This window comes from Piliocolobus tephrosceles, chromosome 5 (assembly GCF_002776525.5).
Source record: "Piliocolobus tephrosceles isolate RC106 chromosome 5, ASM277652v3, whole genome shotgun sequence".
NCBI lineage: Eukaryota > Metazoa > Chordata > Mammalia > Primates > Cercopithecidae > Piliocolobus > Piliocolobus tephrosceles.
Genome location: NC_045438.1, coordinates 83,568,221 through 83,587,888, shown reverse-complemented (window position 1 = coordinate 83,587,888; position 19,668 = coordinate 83,568,221). Strand labels below are relative to the sequence as shown.

The following is a 19,668-nucleotide window of genomic DNA, read 5'->3' as shown; positions in this document are numbered from 1 at the left end:
TATAACAAAAAGGTGATATACATTTCTATTTAGTAAATTAACAAGTAAAAATAAGGAATTTGACTCCAGTGAGATCATAAGTAGATGTTTTAAAGTCACATACTCCTTTGCTTCTACTAGTTACTTCTAGGCACTTTGATTATGATGTTGGTTTTTGGTAAGAGGCCTGGGAAAGATTTTCTGCTGAATGCAGGAAGGATGAAATACCAGAGGAAACAAGAGTTACTAATACCCAAGAGATAACCAGGCAAAGGAACTGAGAAGAGTTCAGTCACTGCTCCTCCTTGCTTCTCCTAGGCACACTGGAAGTAAAACATAATCAAGAATGTTAAGAGTACTAACCATTCAAAGACCGAAAGCCAACGAAACACTTGTCTTAAAACATGTTTGGGTGATGAGAATATTTTCAAGTAAGAAAGCAGTTACTATGGATCATTTGCTAAATAATAAAAATAGCTATGTTATACATTAAAAAATACAACAAGCTATACGCCAAATAGCTTAGTCATTAAGCATACTCTGGAATAACAGTGATTACATTAGTGTTTTTATCTCTACTTTCTTTAAAATAATTTTTAAATAAAATATAAATAAAAGAATTAAGCATTTCATTTTGAGCAAGAGGCAGAGGGTAGAAAACAGAAAAACGCTGCTCAGCAAAGTAATAAGACTTTTCCCCCTATACTTAATCCTTCCTTATATAAGAACAGTTTTTCAACATTCAGAAAAATATTTTACCACCATAATTTCCTTCTCAAAAAGAATAACACTAATTCAAATAAGCATGAGAAAACGAATTTTTTTTCCCCCGCAGAGAAGAGATCTTGCTGTATTGTATAGGCTGGACTCTAACTCCTAGGGCTCAAGCAATCCTCCTGCCTCAGCTTCCAAACCCAGCTCATTCTTTTTTTTTTTTTTTTTAATGAATTTAAGCAAAACACGCGCGCGCACACACACACACACACACACACACACTAGCCAGCAGAGTAAAAAGACTTTTCCGATAGGAAGTAAAGGAGAACCATGTAGTCAATTCTATATATTCCATTGTGCTTGCTAGGAAGCTAGCATTTCTCAATTTTAAATGTGCAGACCTTAGCTGGTTAACAAACTGTAACCTTCTGGCCAGGCGTGGTGGCTCACACCTGTAATCCCAGCACTTTGGGAAGCCGAGGCAGGTGGATCACTTGAGGTCAGGAATTTAAGACCAGCTTGGCCAACACTGTGAAACCCTATCTCTATTAAATTACAAAAAATTAGCCCAGCATGGTGGCAGGCACCTGTAATCCCAGCTACTCCAGAGGCTGAAGCAGGAGAACTGCTTGAACCCGGGAGGTAGAGGTTACAGTGAGCCGAGATCGCACCACTGCACTCCAGCCTGGGCAACAGAGTGAGACTCCGTCTCAAAACAAACAAACAACAACAAAAATACTTAAGCCTCCCAATACAAGTGGGAGGCCAGATCCCCTTAAAGAAGGCACTGCAATACTACTACAACCATGCACAGTACTGTAAATCCACAGTTGGCAAACTATAGTCTACAGGCCACATCTGGCCTCACACCTGTTTTTGTAAATAAAATTTCACTGTGACACAGTCATGCTCACTCATACACATATTGTCTAGGTTTGATTTAGCACCACAATGGCAGACTTGAGTAGTTGAGATATACAGGCAACAAACTCTAAAATATTTGCTATCTGGCCTTTCGTGGAAAAAATGTGCTGACCCTTGCTGTAAATTTTCCAACTGTTTTTCAAAGGATGAGCAGCACTTGCTAAAGCGATTGTTCTGGTAATCCCCTAGGGGTAAATCCCCTAGCGGTTGTGTCTGTTTAAAGTAAGTGTCTGGTAATCCCCTAGTGGTCCGGGTGTTCTCTTTTTCAAAAGAAAAATTCTAATCCAAAAGAAAGGATACTCGGACCACTAGGGGATGACCAGACACTTAACTTTAAACACACACGAATTGCCAGGGACCCAAAATGCCACTGCAGTCCGTAAGTTAAATGGAGAGCTTAGGGTAATCTGGTGATAAATGGATTACTGGCTCAAATTTAAATCTAAGTGGGACGGTATGTCCACAAATACAACCTGTGGTTATTTTCCAGTTACTGGATGTATAACTGGAAGAGAAATACTTGGAAACAGAATTTCCACATTGGCTGTCTGACCCGTGGAATAAGGGTCATTATGCTAGGAAAGGCCAAATAAAAGCCCCTTCAACCAGCCCTCCCTACCAGGAAAATAAACCAAAAGCAATAATATATCTCCAAGGGAAATGCAAAAATTAGTACCACCATCAAAGATTTAGAATAATTTTTGATTATCATAAATTTAATCATGTTGTTAAACCAAGTGCAGCTGCCATTTCAGATGTGCAGTCTTTAACAAAACAAATCAGCATAGCCTCTAAAATCTTATATACAACAAGGTGACAAATACTTTTTTCTCCGTACCAATCTGCGGTGCTATTGGAAGACATCTGCCCTTGCCTAGCATGACCAATAGTATATCTTGCAGCCATAGCATACTGCTTTTCTGCTCTCTGCCATAGTATAATCTACAGAGACAGTGGTCTTTTTAAAAAATAGTAAATATATATATAGTACTTATTATGTAACATGCAGTAGTTTAAAGGACTTACATGTATTATATCATTAAAGTCCTACATGAGGTAGGCACTATTATCCACATAATGAAGTTACAGAAACACAAGCAACACAGAGATAACTTGAGTAAAGAGTGGCAGAGGTGGAACTGAAATCCAGTTGGCATAATATCCAGAGTCTCTTTGCTTAAGAGGATCCACTACAGTCATCTAAATGAAAGGTATTTTCTTTTTCCTTTTTTTTTTAAGAAAGGGTCTCACTCTGTCACTCAGGCTGGAGTGTAGTGGCACTACCACGGCTCACTGTAGCCCCAACCTCTCCCAGGCTCAGGTGTTCCTCCCACCTTAGCCTCTGAGTAGCATGTGCTATCATGGCCAGCTTTTTTTTTTTTTTTTTTCTTGTTAGAGTCGGGTTTCACCGGGTTGCCCAGGCTGGTCTCGAACTCCTGTACTCAAGCAATATGCCCACCTCAGACATCTCAAAGTGCTGGGACTACAGGAGTAAGGCACTGTGCCTGGTGGAAGAGTTATTTTGCTTGCATATTTATCTATGTGTCAGTTGATAAATATTTGGGCTGTTTTCACCCTTTGGCTATTATGAATAATGCTGATAAGATTCACATACAAGTTTCATGTGGGTATATGTTTTCATTTCTCTTGGGTATATACTTGAGAGTGGAATTGCTGAGTCATATGGTAAGTCTATCTTAAACATTTTGAAGAACTATGTAACTGTCACAGTGGCTGCACCAATTTACAATCTCAACATCCATGTTTAAGGACTCCAGTTTCTCACTATCACTTGTTATTGTCTGTCTTTTTAATTTTTTTCAGAGACAGTGGTCCCTCTGACACTACACAGAGCAAATCACTGATCAACAATGCTGATGATTTTGTACTTATTGAGAGTGATAAGGAGGAAGTATAAAGTTCTTTAGACATCTTACTAAGACACATGTAAGACAGAAGACCCACAAAATTTAAGAGCCCATTGCCTAAGTAAGATTTCTAGGGGTCCAATGGTTGGAAGCCTATCAGGATAGCTTCTCCAAGGTGTCAGAGACAAGTTACTGTACTTGCACTATCAGTGGATACTAAAAAGGACGTTACAAAAGTTAACAATCACTGGATTTTGAGGCAGTACTCCAACTTATTGACCAAGGAACCTGTCAGACTACCATTTTTGAGTTGAAATCAGAACAACAGATGACTCTGCAACAAGTTCAGGCTGTAGTGTAAGTTGCTCTGCCACTTAGGCCTTATAACCCAGTATATCAACTGTCTGGAGCCTCTGAATCCTTCCTCCAAGATCTTGTGGCAAGAACGACAGCTGGGCAGCAACTGGCTTCTTATGAACCCTGTAAGGCCTCCTCCAATCTTCTAAATTTTAATAATCTACCCTCATTTCTTTGTTACCCCAGTTCTCTGCATAGTATATGCTTCCTGCAGTGCTTGCTTTCTCTGCAAGATTTTTTCATCTCTTCAGTTCTTTTGTAACAGACAATTCTTCAAACTAAATTCATTCTGTTAAAATATTTGCTGTGTTTCTGTTTTTAACTAAATCCAAACTGGTATGTCTATTAACATCACACAACTATGTGTGAATGCAAAATCAAACAACAAATATAGATGCTAGGTCTGAGCTCAACCTCAAAGCTCTAGGAAATCTTGTATCTCAACAGACTAGGCCAATTTGTAAAAGATAACTATTAGAGATTTTTATTAACAACTTTCCTGGAAACACATACAGGAAGACACATGTATACAACTGTATTTTACAAAAGACTTTTACAGTGAAAAAGACATTGAATATTTCCAGTTTCTCACTATTATAATGATGCTTCAATAAAATTATTATACACATACTTTTACATATTCTTATTTGTTTGTATATACATTCCATCACTAAATATTTCTGGAGTGCCTACTATAAACAAGTCACCACGCTATGTACTAAGAATACAACTATGTAGAAGACAAACAAGACATCTCCTTTCACAAAATTGGAGCATATTTTCTCAGGATATATACTACCTTATTGCCCATTGAAAGAGTTGTACCAACTTCTGTTCCTACCAAACAGTTTAGGAGGGTACCTATTTGCTCACATTCTAACCAAAAGGGACAATGTTAATATTTCCAATGTGATAGGTAAAAAATTACATTTTGGGCCAGGCACAGTGGCTCACGCCTGTAATCCCAACACTTTGGGAGGCCTACATGGGTGGATCATGAGGTCAGGAGATCGAGACCATCCTGGCTAACACGGTGAAACCCCGTTTCTACTAAAAATACAAAAAAATTAGCCAGGCGTGGTGGCGCCTGTAGTCCCAGGTACTCAGGAGGCTGAGGCAGGAGAATGGCGTGAAGCCAGGAGGCGGAGCTTGCAGTGAGCTGAGTCGCACCACTGTACTCCAGCCTAGGAGACAGAGTGAGGTTCCGTCTCAAAAAAAAAAAAATTACATTTCATTCTTGTTTTAGAATGTATATTTTTTATTAGAAGGACAAAAATCTTTATATTTTTACAGCAAAGTGAGGCTTCTTCATTCAGGGCACTTTTTTTCCACTTGATAATACAGAGTATGTTTTTAATTCATGACTTAACCTACATTCTGCTGAGGTTCAGTTAATAACTATAACCATTTTTTAAAGGAAACATTTATTTATTGAGTTTTATAGTGAATTTACATGCATCATTTATTTAATCCTCACAGAACCTCATAAAGCAGTATTATTTTTTCATTTTAGCCCATTAGCTTGTAAATTCTATAAAGGCAGACTTACATTTACTTTGTTTACCCCTGCAATTAAATATTGAGTGTAAATAAATCTTCAGCACAACAAATCCACAAAATAAACATTATTCCTGTGGACATTTTACAGATGAGGTAGGTTAACAAGACCACACAACAAATAAGTAGTGGAACTTGGATTTAGTTCTGGGCAAACTTGGCCAATAACCTATGTTCTTAACCACTATATACTATTTATACCAGTATATATACTGTCAAGGTTATTTTAAGAGACTTATTACAAAAACGTCTATAATGAAAAGTTACTGACTTTGCTGTGCTCTTGCTCTCCAGGTGTTTAACAGTTATGATAAATTACACAAATAAGCTAAAGATATATGCATTTTAAAAGGGAAAATTAACAAAGATTGGAATCAAATAGGAAATGATTCACACGGAAAGTTGGACTTGGTGCAGCAAGTAACAGATAGTATTGCAGAAGCAGCAAGAAGGGAAGACGCACTTTTAAATTTGTTTTGATTAAAACAATAAAAATAATGGCAAATATTTCAACGTTTACCAAGTACCAGGTTCTGTTCTAAACATTTTACATACATTAGCTTATTTAATCCTTACAAAGTCTCATGAGGCCAACTCTTATTTTATTGATGAAGAACTTGACAAACAGAAAAAAGTAATGTGCTCAATCACACAGACAGTAAGGAGATAACCTAGGCAGTCCAGCTTTAAAATCTGTACTCTAAAATACTATTCTATACAAATAATAAGTTTATACCAATCACTATATATCACTGACACTGTACTCAAGAGTTTGCAATTTCCAGAGTACAGACTACTTTTGTAATTCTAGCTTTTGACCATGACCATAGTCTTAGATCACAAGTTAGTTAATATAAAGCCATCATATTTTTAAAACAACGAATAGCTCTCAGATGAAAATCTGTATTGTCTATAAAACTCAACACAATATAAATTGCTAAGATATACAAAAGTTATATTTGGCCATGATAAATCAATGTTAATATATCTCAAATTTTCAGAAATGATAATAGGAAATGAAAAGAGCAAAGTACAGATTTTAACTGCCATCAACGGGGCACTCAACACATAGAACAGATTTTTCTATTTGTATTAAATTTTAATCTAACAGAAATCTATACTATTAGCACCTCATTAAAGTCAAACTCAATAACATACCTAGAATGCCTCAGTCTTCATTTCTTAGAAAACTACTGCAGTCATTTTCAAAGACTACTATTTATATACCTTCAAGATATTCTATTCCATTTTAGGCTTTGTGGAAATATTTGGAAGTACAATCAAAGAAATGAGCTTCTCTCATGGTGTTTTAATAGCTTAGTCCCACTTCACTAGTGCATGCTTAATGATTCAGAAACATAGCTACTCCCCTTTCAAACTATGATAGGCATATTTCTTACAATATTCTCTAAAATACTGAGTTAATGCTAAGCATTAGATATAAACTCATTTATTCAGTAAAGACTGCTATAATGCACAACATTCTTTACATTTAGAAAAAGCATATTACTCTGGCTAACTAAATATGTTTTATGTAATAGTTACTATGTTATATTTCATATTAAATATTCTATTTTTGAAAACTGACTACCATTACACAAATAATGTACACACACTGATGTAAGTTGCACATTCCTATCTGAAAATCACCTTAGAGTAACATTTGGATGAGTTTTAAAGATGCGCTAGACTCAAAAGTAATTCCATTTTTTAGGAAGAAGACATATAAATAGGTAAAATTTTAAAAGAACAAAATATATTTAAAACGTACTATGAAAAAAAGCAAAACTAGGACGACAAACTACTAAACTGAATTACATCATGCTATGTTTAATTACAATAGGAAATTACAAGTAAAAGTAACATTTTTTACTACTAGAGAAATGAGTATTCTATGTTTAGCCTCATGAAGCCTTTAAGTGCCACTAAGAATTATGACTGTAAAAGGCAAAAGTAAGCGATTTTTTAAAAACCCAATGAAACAATCCGAGAGTCTATATTTTTTAACCAAATACAAATGTAGCATTAAGAAAAATAGAAGACCTAGTAATGAAGCAGTTTAACAAATTTTACTTCATCTTTGAAGTCTTATTTTTCAAAGAACTGTATTCGCTTGTGTCAAAAAAACAAAACAAAATAAAACAAGTGTAGCCCCACTAGAATTAGTTTCTTAGCCTCCATTTTTCTAATAGCAAGATGGTCTTCTATTAGGCACTTCCAGAAGAACATATCAAGCCTACACCCAACTTGCACGATTAGTGATCAACAATCCCACATTTGACTGGCAACTGAGAAAATCTGTACACTGGGCTAATCTTGAGTTCAACATATCAATATTTATCCAATGTTTAGATAAGAGAAAGATATTTTTGAAATTATCCTGAAAGTCATTCACGTGCGTATATTCCACCTATTCCTATAGTATTAAATTTATCTATCCTCAGATTATAATCAGACTCTATATAGAGTTCAATATATTCTTGGGGGTTCCAGATAATTGTAACAATTTTTTGCCAGTAAGTCCCAATTGTAAATTAAGCCACAAACATTTAGGGATAGTGTGTGTGTGTGTTTCTTTTTCTTTTTGTTTTTTTTTTTTTGAGACAAAGTCTTGCTCCCAAGTAGCTGGAACCACAGGTATGCACCACCATACCCGGCTAATTTTTGTTTGTTTTAGAAACAGGGTCTCCTTTTGTTGCCCAGGCTGGTCTCAAATTCCTGACCTCAAGTGATCCTCCTACCTTGGCCTCCCAAAGTGCTGGAACTACAGGCATGAGCCACCATACCCCGCCTAAAATAAAATATTAAATACCCTACTGTTTGAAAACGAATATCCACATGCTTTATTAAACCCACCTTTTCACTTAAGATTCACCACAATGCAGAGTTTCCTCTCTTTGATAATGCATAGTTTCTTAAAATATTTTAATCTTTTGGAGTCTGGACTCCATATATCCCCTGTTCCATCAGCTAGTAAAAATGCTATCGGTGCTTTACCTTTGATAAGTAAAAATTTCACGGGATACACTGGTAAGTTTTAATTTCTTTGCTAGTATTATCCTATTTACTTTCTCTAATTTCCTTGAATAAGGATTTCTTATTTTGTTGTAATGTATTTTTACTTAGACAAGATACTTAAAAATTTATAGAACAGAAGTGAAATAAAAACAAGACTTTGGAAAAATTTTCAAAATATTCATGTTAAAGCATCTTTTATACTAAGACAGCAACCAAAAAAGTCATAAAAGGAAGATTAACCAATAAATTAAAAAATTAACACTTAATAAACATTATGAAAAACCTTAATGAAAGTCAACAGTTAAGCCCTTACCCTACAAAAGTATAGAAAATATTTGCTCTGCAAATGCAAACATGAAGTAATTTCCTTCAAAGTAAAAAAAGACTTATTTTGATATGCTTAATTATAATACTAATGATCATCTTATATCTAGATCTATAATTCATATAACAGAACTATTTTTTAGTAAAATCTCAAAATTTAGTAAAATTTTCACTTTGCAATTTAACAAAGTTCTTTTGGGGGGGGGGGGGGGGGGGGGGGGGGGGGGGGAATGAGGTCTCACTCTGTCACCCAGGCTGGAGTGCAGCAGTGTGCAATCTCAGCTCACTACAACCTCTGCCTCCCAGGCTCAAACAATCCTCCCACCTCAGCCTCCCGAGTAGCTGGGATCATAGGCATGTGCCACCAAGCCCAGCTAATTTTTGTATTTTTGGTAGAGAGGGAGTTTCATCAGGTTGCCCAGGCTACTCTCAAACTCCTGAGCTCAAGCAACCCACCCATCTCGGCCTCCCAAAGTGCTAGGATTAGAGGCGTGAGCCACCGCGCCCAGCCAAAGTTCATTTTTTAATATTATTAACTTTCATATTGCTATTATTAATATAATAATATATTATATTAATGAAAAATGATTTTAAAACAAAGATCAGTAAAGTTTAAAGGAAACTGCAAAATGTTAGCTGACACAGGTCAAAGAAGTAATCTCTGAAAATGAGATTAATGTATATGTAAAATATTTTGTAAAATAAAGTATTTTCGTTTCTTTCTTTAAAGTATTGTAAAGTGTACATGAAATACCCTGTAAAAGGTGAAGCCTTACACAAACAGTATTATTTCATGCAAAAAGTACAAAAGTGCATACTTACCCTTCTCCTCCCATTCTTGTTATTTTTAGACGAAAATCCACAGAATTCAGACTGGGAGGCTTCCATTTCAAAATATCATCGCATCGACCAGGTTTATATTTCTAAAGCCAATTAAAATGATGACAATCATTACTAAGAAGCTAAAAATTAAATATTCAATGTATTAAACCTAATGTAACTTTTTATTAAGCAAAATTACTTCTTTTCTAAACATAACCTTAACCTTCAACCAACACCTGAGGCTAGATAGCTACATTCTTATTGATTACCTTTCTTCTTTTCCTACCAAAGACATGTAGACCCTTGTTTGTGAAAGTCCAGAAAAAGAATAAACCAGTGATTCTATCCAAGCTTTCTATGACTTAAAAGAAGCCTGATTTTTAAAAATGCTTTTTTTCTTGTTCAGCTTTACGGAGGGATAATTTATAATGAATAAAATTAACCAACAAATCTTGACAAATATATATAGTTACGTAACTATGACCAAAATCATGATATTGAACATTTCAAGGACCTGAAAAAGTTTCCTGCTAACATTTGCAGTCAATTCCCTCCCCCAGCATTCTGGTGACAGTGATCTGTTTTCTACGACTATAGTTGTACCTACATAAGAAAAACTTTAAAAATAAAAAATAAAGAAATACTTTACATAAGAGTTTTGAGATGAATCTATCCTGATGCATGTATTAGTAGTGTCTTCCTTTTCATTACTGACTAGGATTTCATTGTATGTATGTACCACAAATTATTTACACATTTACAAAGTGACAGATACCTGGGTTGTTTCCGGTTTTTGGCTATCATGAATGATGTTGCCAAAACACTGACATGTTTTCCTAACTCTTGGGTAAATAACTACGAGAGTGGAATGACTGTATCACGTGGCAAATGCATGTTTAGCTTTGTAAGAACTGTCAAACTGTAACATATTCTATTCCTAACAGAAATGAATGAGAGGTCCATTTGCTCTATATCTGCCTTAGACGAGGCACTGTCAGTCTTCTTAATTTAGCCTTTCTAAAGTGTGTGTCTCACCATTTTAATTGGCATTTCTCTAATGGTACAAAGATGGTGAAGATCTTTTCTTTTGTTTATTGCTATCTGTATACCTTCTTTGGTGAAGTGTCTGTTCAAATCTTTTACTCTTGTTTTCACTGAGCTGTTTGACTCATTACTGCCTTGTAAGAAGTTACTTATATATTCTAAATAAATAGTCTTGGTTGGATATATGTATTACAAATATTTTCCACCAGTCTTTGGCTTTTTCATTTTCTAAACAATTTCTTTTGAAGACCAAAGTTCTTTATTTTAGTAATGTCAAAATTATCCATTTAAAAATTATATAATTTGTGCTTTTTGTGACCTATTTAAGGAATATTTTCTTAAAGTCATTACAATTTTCTTTTTTTTTTTTTTTTTTTTTGAGGCGGAGTCTCGCTCTGTTGCCCGGACTGGAGTGCAGTGGCCAGATCTCAGCTCATTGCAAGCTCCGCCTCCCGGGTTCACGCCATTCTCCTGCCTCAGCCTCCCCAGTAGCTGGGACTACAGGCGCCCACCACCTCGCCCGGCTAGTTTTTGTATTTTTAGTAGAGACGGAGTTTCACCGGGTTAGCCAGGATGGTCTCGATCTCCTGACCTCGTGATCCGCCCGTCTCGGCCTCCCAAAGTGCTGGGATTACAGGCTTGAGCCACCGCGCCCGGCCTTTACAATTTTCTACTATGTTTTCTTAGACAAGTTTTATAGTTTTAGCTCTTATTTTTAGGTATACAAACTACTTCAGGTTTATTAATTTCTGTGGTATGAAGCACAGGACTGTGTATATATAAATATATATACACACACACACACACACACACATTTCTTTTCTTACTAATCTGCTGTATTGACATATATGCCTTTCTTCCTGCTAATAGAATAGTCTCAATTACTATAACTTTATACATTTTGAAAACAGGTTGTTAAGTCCTCAAATTTTATTCTTCCTTCTCAGAACACTTTTAGCTAAGGTAGCATTTACATTTCCACATAAATTCTAAAATCAGTTTGCCAATTTCTATGAAAAATAAGCCTGCTGAAATTATAATGAGGATTACACTAAATCAATCAATAGGTTAGGGAAGAAATGACATCTTAACCAAATTGAATCTTCTGACTCATAAACACTGTAAATCTCTCCATTTATTCATCCTTAAATGAATCTTAACAATGTTCTGTAGTATTCAGTATGAAGATCTTGCATGGCTTTTGTTAAATTTATGCCTAATAATTCACTATTTTTGGTGAAATTATCACCACAAAAATTCAGTTTTGCTTCTATATACCAGCAATAAAAATCAGAAGAGAAAAAATGGAAAGGAAATTTTTAAAAACTTACAATAGGGTTAGGTGCGGTGGCTCACGCCTGTAATTCCAGCACTTTGGGAGGCAGAGGTGTGAGGACAGCTTGAGCCCAGGAGTTCGAGATCAGCCTGGGCAAGAAAGTAAGACCTTATCTCTACAAAATTTTAATAATTAGCCAAATATAGTGGCACATGCCTGTAGTCCCAGCTCCTTAGGAAGCTGAGGTGGGAGAATTGCTTGAGCCTGGGAGGTCAAGGCTATAGTGGGCCATGATCCTACCACTGAACTCCAGCCTGAACAACAGAGTGAAACTCTGTCTTTAGAAAAAAAAAAAAAAAAAAGTGCAATAGCATCTAGAGGAAAAAATATGTAGGAATTAATTTAACCAAGGTGAATCATCTGTACGCTGAACATTGATTTCTTTAAAAAAAAAAAAAAAAGATGGAAATCATATGTTCATGGATAGGAAGAATTAATGTGTTAAGATGTCAATACTCCTAGAACAATCTACAGATTCAATGCAATCTCTATGAAAATTCCAACAGTGTTTTCCACAGAAATGAAAATGTGCTCTTCAAATTCACGTGAAATTTCAAGAGGCCTAAAGAGTCAAAACAATCTTGAAAAAAGAAAAAAATTGAAAGAGTCACACTTTTTACTTTTCAAAACTTACTACAAAGCTACAGTAATCAAAACAGGTGGTCCCGGCATAAAGACAGACACAAAGGCCAACAGAATAGAATTAAGAGTACATAAATAAAGTCATATATCTATAGCAAATTGATTTCTTTTCCACAAGGATGCCAAGCCCATTCAATGAGGGAAAGAATACTCTCTTTAAGAAAGAGAGGTGGGACAGCTGGTTTTCCACATACAAAACTATGAAATTGAATGCCTACCTCATACCATATACAAAAATTAACAAAAAATGAACAACCTAAATATAACATGTAAAACCATAAAAGTCTTAGAAGAAAACACAAGGCTTTGTGATCTTAGATTTAGCAGTATATTTTCAGTTTTGACACCAAAAGCATAAGCAACAAGAAAAGCATAAGAAACAAGCACAAGAAACAAGAAAAACTACAAAGTTTGGACTTAATCAAAATTAAAAACCTTTGTGCATGACAGAACATTATCAAGAAAGTGAAAAGACAACCTATAGAATGGGAGAAAATGTTTGCAAACTATACATCTGATGTAAATCTGGATAGGTACCTATTTATATCCAGAATATATTGTTAAAATACATACAACTTAACAACAGCAAAAAAAAAAAAAAAAAAAAACCCAAATTTAAAAGTCAAAAGACTTGAATAAACATTTCTCCAAGGAAGGCATACAAATGGCCAATAAGCACATGAAAAGATATTCACTATCATTAATCATTAAACAAATGCAATCAAAATCAAATGGAGATACCACTTCACACTAACTAGGGTGACCATAATTTTAAAAAGAAAAACAGAAAATAACAAGTGTTGGTGAGAATGTGGATAAATCAGAACATGCACATTGCTGTTAGAAATGTAAAAGTGTGCAGCCACTATAGATAAAAGGTTAACAGTTCCTCAAAAAGCCACACAGAATTACCACATGACCCAGAAGTTCCATTTCTAAGTACACACTCCAAAAACCTGAAAACAGCTACTCAAACAGACACTTGTATGTCAATGTTCATTGAAGCATTCTTCACAAAACTTAAAAGGTAAAGACGAGTTTCCACCACCAGGTGAGTAGATAAACAAAAGGTTGTGTATATATATACATTATCCAAATATAAAAAGGAATGAAGTTTTGATACATGCTACCAAATGGATGAACCTCAAAAGCATTATGCTAAGTGAAATAAGCCAGACACAAAAGGAAAATATTGTTATGATTCCACTTCCATGAAATATTTAAAATAGAAAAAAATCATGGTGACCAAAAATGGATTAGAGGTCACCCAGGGCTACAGTGTGGAAGTAAATGGAAGTTACTGCTTAGTGGTTAAATGATTTCTGTTTGGGATGATGAAAAGGTTTCGGAAATAGTGGAGATGGCTGTACAACACTGTCCATGTAATTAGAGATTACAAAAATTATTTTAATAAACAAAAGCTTTGTAAATAATTGTGTTACTCAGCATTATAGCTTTCTAATGCATATAATATGTAAATATAAATAAATCACACTAATCGATACATTTGTATATTCACTTTATAGGTATCCTAATTGGAATGCATTTACTCAACAGAATGAAAAACTAATTGAAATTTTTTGATATGTAAAGTATATAACATTATAACACAACGTATGATATACATAGTGAAATGATTACCACGGTAAAGCAAATTAACATTATCCATCTCCTCAGTTACCTTGTATTTGCGTACATGTGTGTCAAGAACATTTGAAATCTACTCTCTTAGCAAACTTCCACTATATAAAATAATATTATTAAGTACAGTCACTGTGCTGTACATTAGACCTCCAGACTTATTCAGGCTATGTTAACTGCAAATTTGTGCTCTTTAACCTACATCTCCCCAATTCCCCCACTCCCAGCACTGGTAACTTTCTTCCTAGTCCTGAACAGCACCTTCTAGTTTCAACAAAACAAATCCCTCTGAATACCCACAATTGAGAGGGAGGACAAAAAGCATAGCTCTCCCTCTGACCTGAGCTTGCTAATTTTTTCATACTTCTAACCACAGAAGACTGTACAGTTAGAACTGACAGAGTAATTTATATCTGTTTCAATTACAATAAGGAGGTACAGAATTAGTTTATCACCTATAATGAAAAGTTGTTACTAATAAATTACCAACTGGGTTTGTTTCTCCCCCATTTAAAAGAGCTTATTAACCAAGTAGCTTAATAATAGGTGTTTTTTGCATTCTGTTTCTGTGTACTCAACTCTTTGAGATTCCATATGTAAGTGAAATCACACACCATTTCTCTTTCTGTGTCTGGCTTATCTTGCTTAGTACAATGCCCCCCAGCTCCATCCATGTTGTTATAAATGACAAGATCTTTTTTTCTAAGCCTGAATAATGTTCTGTTGCGTAAATATACCATAATTTCTTAATTCATTGACCCACTGAAGGACATTTAGATGGTTTCCATATGTAGGCTGTTGCAAATAATGCTGTAATGAACATGAGAGCAAATATATCTCTATGAAGTACTAATTTCATTTCTTTTGGTATATACTCAGAGGAACTGCTGAGTCATATAATAGGTTTCTAATTTTTTGAGGAGCCTCCATACTGTTTTCCATAATGGTTGTACCAATTTACTTTCCTACTAACAGTGGAACACCCTCACTCTCCACACTTTCACCAACTATTTTGTATGTTATCTCTTGTATTTTCGATAATAGCCATTTTAATATGCATGGGGTAATATCTCAATGAGGTTTTAATTTTCATTTCCCTGTGATTGGTGATGTTGAGCACCTTTTCATACACCTGTTGACCTTTTTTTTTTTTCCCACAGAGTTTCCCTCTCGTTGCCCAGGCTTAAGTGCAATGGCGTGATCTCGGCTCACTGCAACCTCCGCCTCCCAGGCTCAAGTGATTCTCCTGCCTCGGCCTCCCAAGTAGCTGGGATTACAGGCATGTGCCAGCACGCCCAGCTAATTTTTTTCTTTTAGTATAGACGGGGTTTCTCCATGTTGGTCAGGCTGATCTTGAACTCCTGACCTCAGGTGATCCACCCGCCTTGGCCTCCCAAAGCGTTGGGATTACAGGCGTAAGCCACCATGCCTGGCCACCTGTTGACCACTTTTATGGCTTCTTCGGAAAAAAAAAAAAAAGTCTATTCAAGTCCTTAGATTATTTGCTTTTGTTTTGTTTTTTGCTACCAAGTTGTGAATTCATTTAATATTATAGATATTATCCTCCTATCAGATATGTGCTTTGCAAATATTTTCACCCAATCTGCCTTTTCATTTTGTTGTTTCCTCTGTTGTGCAGAAGTTTTTTAGTTTCATGTAGTCCCAGTTGTCTATTATTGCTGTTGTTGCCTGAGCTTTTGATGTAACATCAAAAAGATCACTGCCAAGACCAACATCAAGGAGCTTTTCCACTATATTTTCTTCTAGGAGTTTTACAGTTTCAAGTCTTACAGTTAGGTATTTGATCTATTTTAAGTGGATTTTTGGATATGGTATAAGGGTCCAATTTCATTCTTTTGTATATGGATATTCAAGTTTCCCCAGCATCATTTACTGAAAAGATTATCTTCTCCCCATGGTGTATTCTTGGTGCCCATGTCAAAACTTAGTTGGACATATATGCTTGGGTTTATTTCTGGGCCCTCTATTCTGGTCCATTGGTCGATGTGTCTGTTTCTATGTCAGTACTACACTGTTTTAATTACTAGAGCTTAGTAATATAACTTGAAACCAGGAAGTGTGATGCTTCCAACTTTGTTCTTCTTTCTCAAAACTGCTTTGGCTATTTCAGGGTTTTTAGTTCCCTACAAATTTTAGAATTGTTTTTCTCTAATTCTGTAAAAAATGTCATTGGTATTTGGATAGGGATTGCACCGAATCTGTACATCTCTTTGGGTAGTACAGACATCTTAACAATGTAAATCTTCCAATTCATTAACATGGAATATCTTTCCATTTATTTGTATCATATTCAATTTCTTCCATCTTGGTTAAATTTATTCCTAGGTATTTTATTCTTTTTGATGCTATTGTAAATGAGATTGTTTTCTTCACTTTCTTTTCAGACAGGCTGTTATTGATTGGTGCAGAGAAATGTAACTGATTTTTGTATGTTGACTTTGCATCCTACAACTTTATTGAATTAACAGGTTGTTTTTTTGATATAACAGTCTTTTTCTACATATAGGATCATGTCATCTGCAAGTAGTGATAAACTACTTGTTTTCCATTTTAGATGCCTTTTATTTCTTTTTCGTGCCTGACTGCTCTTGCTAGTAGTTCCAGTATTACGTTGAATAGAAGCACCAAGAAGGGGAATCCTTGCCTTGTACTGGATTTTTCAGGAAAAGCTTTTAGTTCTTCCCTATTAATTATGATGCTAGCTATGGCCTTTTCATAAATGGCCTTTGTGTTGACAAAATTTTCTTCTATACCTATTTTATTGGAAGTTTTTGTCATAAAGGATGTTGAACTTTGCCAAATGCTTTGTATGAATCTGTGTAGATGGTCATGTGGTTTTAGCTTTTATTCTGTTAATGTGGTATATCATATTGATTGATCTGCATATGTTTATACCAACCTTGTGACCCAGGGGATAAATTTCACTTGGAGATTTTAAATGTATTCTAAGTACATAGCAAAAAAAGAAAAAGTATTACCTGAGTGTCTTAAAATTGATTATAAAGGAATGAACATTGTAAGCCTTGAAGGATGGGTAATATTCACTCAGGTAGATTTGCAGTATGAAGTAAACATGAGCAAAAACACAGGAGTAGAAAAATATAGGATGTGCTAAAGGAGAGGCAAGTCTCCCAATTCAGTGTGTGCATTATGGAAGGTGGGTCCATACTATGAGAAAAATACTTAGGAAGGAAAAATTGCTAAGTTTCTCAATACTAATATTTTTTAATTACCCAAGTTAAATTGCATTCTAACAAATTTTTAATTTGATTTTTCAAATTAGATATGGAGTCTTGCTATCTTGCCCAAGCTGGAATACAGTGGCTATTCACAGGTGCAGTCAAAGCACTGCAGCCTTGAACTCTTGAGTTCAAGCAATTCTCCCATCACAGCCTCCTGAGTAGCTGAGATGAAGAGTGCAATTCATTGCACCCAGCTCAAACGGATTTTTATAAATTATTTAAAACTGCAAAAATCATAATCACAGGATCGCTTATTTCAAACGGAAGTCCATACAATGACGATCCAATATAACTTGTTTTGCTAAGAAAGAAAAATCACTGGAATTGATAGGAAACACCTTTTAACTGTGCCACGTGTAAGAAAATAATGCACATTATTTTCCCTCAAGTTTTGTATTGAAGCATGAGTAAGTATAAAATCAAATATATAATTTTTCAGTGGAAATTTTATTCCATATATTTGCCCTGAGAGATTTATTTAGGTAACACATATACTTCAGGATAATCACAAATAAATCTCTTTAGACTGGCTTTCAATGTAAGTTTTTTTGGAAAAGTTGGAACTGCAAAATTTTCCCATTGTCAACTCATTAATGAAGAGAATCTGATAAAATATAGTCATTTTCCTAGTAAAGCTTATTTGGCAGAAAAGTCACAGGCCTTTAAGTAACAGTGGTTCATTATAGTAGTAAAGGGTCAAAAAAAGTAAGGGGAGAAAGGAGTGTCAGCAAGAGAGAATGGGCTCAAGAAAAAGAGTAAGTTTGTGTAGCTTGAAACACACTATGCACATCCCACCGCATTCGCAATCTCTGCCAAGGAAATGTCATATTTACAGACAAATCATTGTTTAGTTCTGCTTCCGACTTGTTTATATAAGTGACTACAAGGCCACTTAGAAACCAATATCAATCTGGCCGGGCGCGGTGGCTCAAGCCTGTAATCCCAGCACTTTGGGAGGCCGAGACGGGCGGATCACGAGGTCAGGAGATCGAGACCATCCTGGCTAACACGGTGAAACCCCGTCTCTACTAAAAATACAAAAACTAGCCGGGCGAGGTGGCGGGCGCCTGTAGTCCCAGCTACTCGGGAGGCTGAGGCAGGAGAATGGCGTAAACCCAGGAGGCGGAGCTTGCAGTGAGCTGAGATCCGGTCACTGCACTCCAGTCCGGGCGACAGAGCGAGACTCCGCCTCAAAAAAAAAAAAAAAAAAAAACCAATATCAATCTAAGTTATTAAATCTAGAAAAGTTGAATGATGGTATAGTTTTAAAATATCTCCTAACAGGTACCTAATGATGAAATCTAAAATATGTAATTTTATTTGTATAATAGATATTAAATATCATTCACATTTTCTTGCCTGTAAATCAAGACTCAATTTTGTCTAATAAGAAAACATGTATCAACTCTTCTGTTTTTACACAGCAATAATTCAGAAACTTAAGTAACTCCTCATCTCAATGCACACCAAATCATTCATATTAATTTGGAATACTAGACTTGATATTATTAGGAACTTCAAAGCACCTTTATGAAAATTAACGATTAAAAAAGTTTAGAAAATGGGGCCAGGCACAGTGGCTCACGTCTGTAATCTCAGCACTCTGGGAGGCCAAGGCGGGCAGATCACCTGAGGTCAGGAGTTCAAGACTAGTCTGGCCAACATGATGAAACACTGTATCTACTAAAAACACAAAAATTAGCTGGGCATGGTGGCACATGTCTGTGGTTCCAGTTACTTGCGAGGCCGGGGCAGGAAAATTGCTTGAACCTGAAAGGTGGAGGTTGCAGTGAGTTGAGATCACACCACTGCATACCAACTTGGGCAATAGAGTGAGACTCTGTCTCAGATTAATTAATTAACTAATTAATTAATTAGTTAATTAACTAATTTAGAAAATGGTATATTAAAAATACTATAGCTCCCAGTTACAGAATGTAGATTCAACAATGACACAGATTCTATGAGTAAAATATACTGAAATACCCATTAGAATGTAATTCTACTTTAGCAAAAATCATATCAATTTTGTGCCTATAAAACACCTAGTAAAATGCTTGAATACTTGAATAATTAAAAATACAGAATTTCAAAACTTACTACAAAAATATCTGTCTCAGGTATACTTAATTGAAAAATGAAATATCTGAGATTATGAAACAAGCTAACAATATTTATG

At 35.3% G+C, this 19,668-nt stretch overlaps 1 protein-coding gene across 2 annotated transcripts in view; it reads right to left on the bottom strand.

Annotated features, from left to right (window-relative positions):
* RNGTT (RNA guanylyltransferase and 5'-phosphatase) overlaps nucleotides 1-19,668 on the bottom strand; it is a 347,371-nt gene that overhangs the window by 150,587 nt on the left and 177,116 nt on the right. For both annotated transcript variants that reach the window (XR_002730197.1, XM_023205265.1), the window contains exon 13: nucleotides 9,564-9,664. Coding sequence is in view for 1 of the 2 variants with exons in the window: in XM_023205265.1 (XP_023061033.1) it covers nucleotides 9,564-9,664 (101 nt within the window). In the remaining variant the exon portion in view is untranslated. The remainder of the gene's footprint in view (nucleotides 1-9,563; nucleotides 9,665-19,668) is intronic.